The sequence below is a fragment of the Sinocyclocheilus anshuiensis genome, unplaced genomic scaffold, assembly GCF_001515605.1.
Source record: "Sinocyclocheilus anshuiensis isolate Anshui unplaced genomic scaffold, SAMN03320099.WGS_v1.1 scaffold468, whole genome shotgun sequence".
NCBI classification, from domain to species: domain Eukaryota; kingdom Metazoa; phylum Chordata; class Actinopteri; order Cypriniformes; family Cyprinidae; genus Sinocyclocheilus; species Sinocyclocheilus anshuiensis.
In genome coordinates this window covers 320,958-325,206 of record NW_015557069.1, presented here as the reverse complement: position 1 = coordinate 325,206, position 4,249 = coordinate 320,958, and the positions used below count along the sequence as shown (strand labels likewise).

The 4,249-nt window shown below is 41.3% G+C and overlaps 1 protein-coding gene across 1 annotated transcript in view; it reads right to left on the bottom strand.

Annotated features, from left to right (window-relative positions):
* Positions 1-3,027, bottom strand: part of LOC107676697 (sodium-dependent glucose transporter 1-like) — a 6,051-nt gene extending 3,024 nt beyond the window's left edge. The window contains exons 1-3 of the mRNA XM_016471341.1: positions 3,010-3,027; positions 906-1,074; positions 130-246 (exon numbers count right to left, since the gene is read on the bottom strand). Of these exons, the coding sequence (XP_016326827.1) occupies positions 130-246; positions 906-1,071 (283 nt within the window). The 5' untranslated portion in view covers positions 1,072-1,074; positions 3,010-3,027. The remainder of the gene's footprint in view (positions 1-129; positions 247-905; positions 1,075-3,009) is intronic.
* Positions 3,028-4,249: the final 1,222 nt, after the last annotated feature.

The window sequence follows — 4,249 nt, the reverse complement described above, 5'->3', positions numbered from 1 at the left end:
TATATATATATATATATACACACACACAGAGCATCCACAATGCTTAATACTACTAAAATTCTTACTGTTAATTGCTTAATGCTGGAATTAAACTATAACGCCTTGTCTACACCAGGCACGTTATCTTACCTGTATCTAAAACTCCCACTGACACCCCCACACCAGACATCAAAACAGTGAGCAGCCAAGCCTTTTTACAGAAAGGAGTACCAGACATCCCAAATGCTGTGATTAACAATGAGAAGCCTGCAGATATAAATCAACTGTGAGTAACGAAGCACTAATTATACTTTGTAATATCACACATCATGTATCCAAACAAAAAGAAAAGAAAATACAAATACAAAAAGGGGAGAACACACTCCAATGTCCTGTATGTAAATGTCCTGTAACTGCCATTACTTTTGAAGTTTCTAAAATATTTCAGCTAAATAAATCTACAAATCTGTGGGGTCCTAACACAAAACAAACTATGAGACATGGCTCCTCAGACAACAGTCACTAACTCATACATGATAGCTTGTAGAAAAGTAACAGGGATATTTTATTGGGCAATTTAATCTGCTTCTCTGTAGCCTTCTCTTTATTTTGCCCTTTCTGTGCTTTTCCTTTCTCTTTTTGATTAATTTAAAGAAATAGTTCACCCCAAAATAAATCTCTGCTCTAAAATCTTTAGATTAAATTTTAGATTAAGTTTAATCATCTTAATCAGGTGATAGTGCAAGGATTGCAGATTCCCCAAACCTGCAACCTTTGCATTATGAGTCCATATGGTTAACTGTTAGACCAACTCCTATAATCAGTTATAACACTTTCATAAGTAAATGATTTACAAAAGTTAAATATTAAAATGGCTCTTTCAATTAACACAAAGTCCTTTTGTCTATGGAGTCTATAGGCCTTACCCAAAAGCAGATGGGGATTCATACATTCAAACAGGATCCCTCCTAACAGGGAACCTCCAATGTATCCAGATGAACGACCCACAAGTATATAGGATAAATTACTGATGTTCTTGTTGACATTGACAGCCAGGTCTTCGAAGGTAGGGCCCAATACAGAGATGGCCATTCCCTATAAATATACCATATAAACAAATACATACATATACAAATATACGACAGTTAATGTGCACATTCCAACATGTGCATATGAAAAAATGGATAGATATCTTACAGAGGTACAGTCATGACATTAGATGGTACTTCCATATTTATATACCCCAGCATTTACATGGTACTTCAAGATACTTCAAACAATACTATGATATTATAAATAATAATATTAAAAAATAGGTATTTAAAAAAATAAATAAAAGGTACTTATAGCGAATGCATAGAAGCTGTTCATAAATCATGACTCCTGCGGAGACTAGATCTACAATTGCTCAAGTTAGTTCTTGACATTTAAAAATAAATAATGTGCTTTAGATTAGATATTTCTGCAATTTTTCTACTAATCACACACTTTAACATTGTGGGATGTGTAGTACTGCATTACCAAACTATACTCAGCCTGAGCGAATATCAGCCTCCCGACTGCGTACATGGTTTTGTCTGCATAGTACCATGCTAATACCACGGTAATCAGGTACCTTGCACATACTATGTAATGGCACATGAATAAGGTAACCAAACAGTATCATGTGTCTAAATATCATTTTTTAAACAATTACAGAGAGAAAAAGCGAAAGGGAACTCGATTCGTTACTCGCGTGCTGTTGTCTACGCGCACAGCCGCACACACATGAAGCGCCCACACGCGTTTCAGACGGCGCGCGAACACCGAACTGAATCCTCTTCTGAATCCTCTGAACAGACACATACACATAAAATTATGACAAAATACCCATCTCGACGATCATTCCGTTAAACGCAGTCAGTTATGTCTCAAGTTAATGAAAACAGCTGAAAAAGAAATCGGATGTGATGTGTATCATTATATGGGATCCGTGCATCAGGTCTTATGTCTGTTTCACACATACTCCGTCTGCAGTGCGTGTGCGTTGCCTTTTTTTTTACGCACCCATGTTAACGGATTAGAGCTTTCACACTGCACGCGGTTGCGGTCCGTCAGTGCGTTCCAGGTGCGGCGCGTCTGCAGCAGTGCAGCGATCGTTTACGCACCAAGTCTATTTTTGCTGTGCTGCACGCGCTGAATTAAAGTGACAGCGCATTGTTCGCGGTAAAAATGAACATGGATTGAGACTGAAATGTAGTAATTTCACAATAAATAGATATAATTAAAGTCTACTGTGTTTGGCTAGGTTTAAAACAAATAAAAGTGCACTTTTAGATATACAAGGCAACATACCCAGCAAGCAATAGCCGTCATTTCAACGTCTCGGTTAACTATAGACCCGATATAGTCCGGCTATGTGTAACCCACTTCTAGCCCAAATAACCTGCAAGGCTGACCAGCCATCGCCAGCATGCCCCAGTATTGCACTGGCTTCGTCCGGGTAGTACTACATCAACCTGATCAGACCCCGGGTTCAGCAGCACCCCTTTGCCCCCCTTCAGAGCGCTTTTCAATCCCTTCTTATTGTCTTTACGCTTGTCGAAAAGTGTATCCTCTTCCTGCTCGTCGCGGTCAATGCCCTCTTCCATCCTAGCGAAGCGAATGAGTTTTTTTCTTCGGCGCTGCTTCAGCGGATGGCATGGCAGCACGACTCTCGCGCTGTTGTGTACGGAAAACGGTCAACGCTTTCGTGTGTTTATGGCCGGCTTAAAATGACCCACATTTGACCTATTCTAAACAGTAAAACCAAACAGAAATTTGGCGTCGATCATTAGTAGAGCAGAATTACCGCGTGATTATACACTGTAAATTTCAGGTACTAGGTTAGTAAGCTAGGTTCAAAACTTCCGTAAGGTAGGTGCGCATGCACACAAACCAACAATTCTTTTACACGGGGGCGTGTATATCGCCATCTCTCGCGCTGGAGTGTATGGGGTGTGCTTTATGCACTTTTTGCTGATTGCTAAGCAAACTGAGAGGAGAACTAACGTGTATACGCTCGCCAGCCGTCTGGCCAAAATCCCATAGTATTCAGGCGTCAGACGTAAGATATGAGACGTTAGACGTCACGGTCACGTGTCGGAGCTGCGCTCAAACTGCGTGGAGGCGTGGCGGCGATGTAGCAAAGAAAGGATTTTTTTACTTTGTGTCTGGATAACGTACGTGTGGATAAGCGTCTGGATAAACGTACATGTGAATAAGTACATTGATAATCATTTGGCTTTGTCCCAGGGGCAGCGTTTCCTATGGCAGAGTATGGCAGTCGCCATACCCTAGCCCAGTCAGGTGTGCCGTGGAAAATCCAAACTCTCTATTATATTTTGCAAATATTTAACCAATGAAAAGTATTCAAAAGAGCTTGTCACTAAACTTTTTAACGCTGTGGATCCTCAAACTGTCAGCAAAACCTCTTAACTTCACCCTGCTTCCATTCAGAACAAAGCGCCGCGGAGCCTGGAGACAGATCTCGGCTTGTTCGCAGTGCAAGGGTAAATAATAAATGATGTTTGAATAAGTACAGCGTTTTCTTCACTAAAACACTATGTCTATAAAGGCTACTGTTTTTTGTGTGTTTGAAGAGCGGGGAATAGCTTTTGCCGTCTAGTTGTAACCATAGGCTACTTTTGTAGGCTACGTTTTAAGTATCCTGTGCATATGCCGTCATTCACTGGTCAAAAACCTTGTTAACTCCATTTGAGCTTGATTTTCATAAAATGTTAAGTGCAATTGTCTGATAAAGCCACATACCAACTCTGACGACAAAGTGTTTAATTATTATTAATGCATCATTGGGAACTGCAAAGGGTCTACTTGTATTTGTGTGCACTCACAATATCAACAAAATTGGACGGTTCCGGTTGAGTGAACGCTGGCGCGACTGGCTGCCGCTGCTCTCCGGTGTTTTCTACCTTTGTTGAACTTCGTTTTGACTGACACGATGTGGACTTACCATTTTTTCATCATCGTTTGGATTGTTCTATTGTCACTGTTCCACTCGGCGACCTCACTGTTTCTATATACAGTGACCGAGCTCTACCAGCTGCGGTGCTACTCTGCTGAGCCTCCGCCTTCGCTCTGCCTCCATCAGGACATTGTTCATCGTCCCCGCCCGAAATATATCCATCGTGGGTCTTGACGGGGTTTCAGGTATGATGACTTGAAGGTTATACGGTCATTCTGGACTTCAGCTCCCTGAGCAGTGAGGAATACTCGGCGGACTGTTGACCAG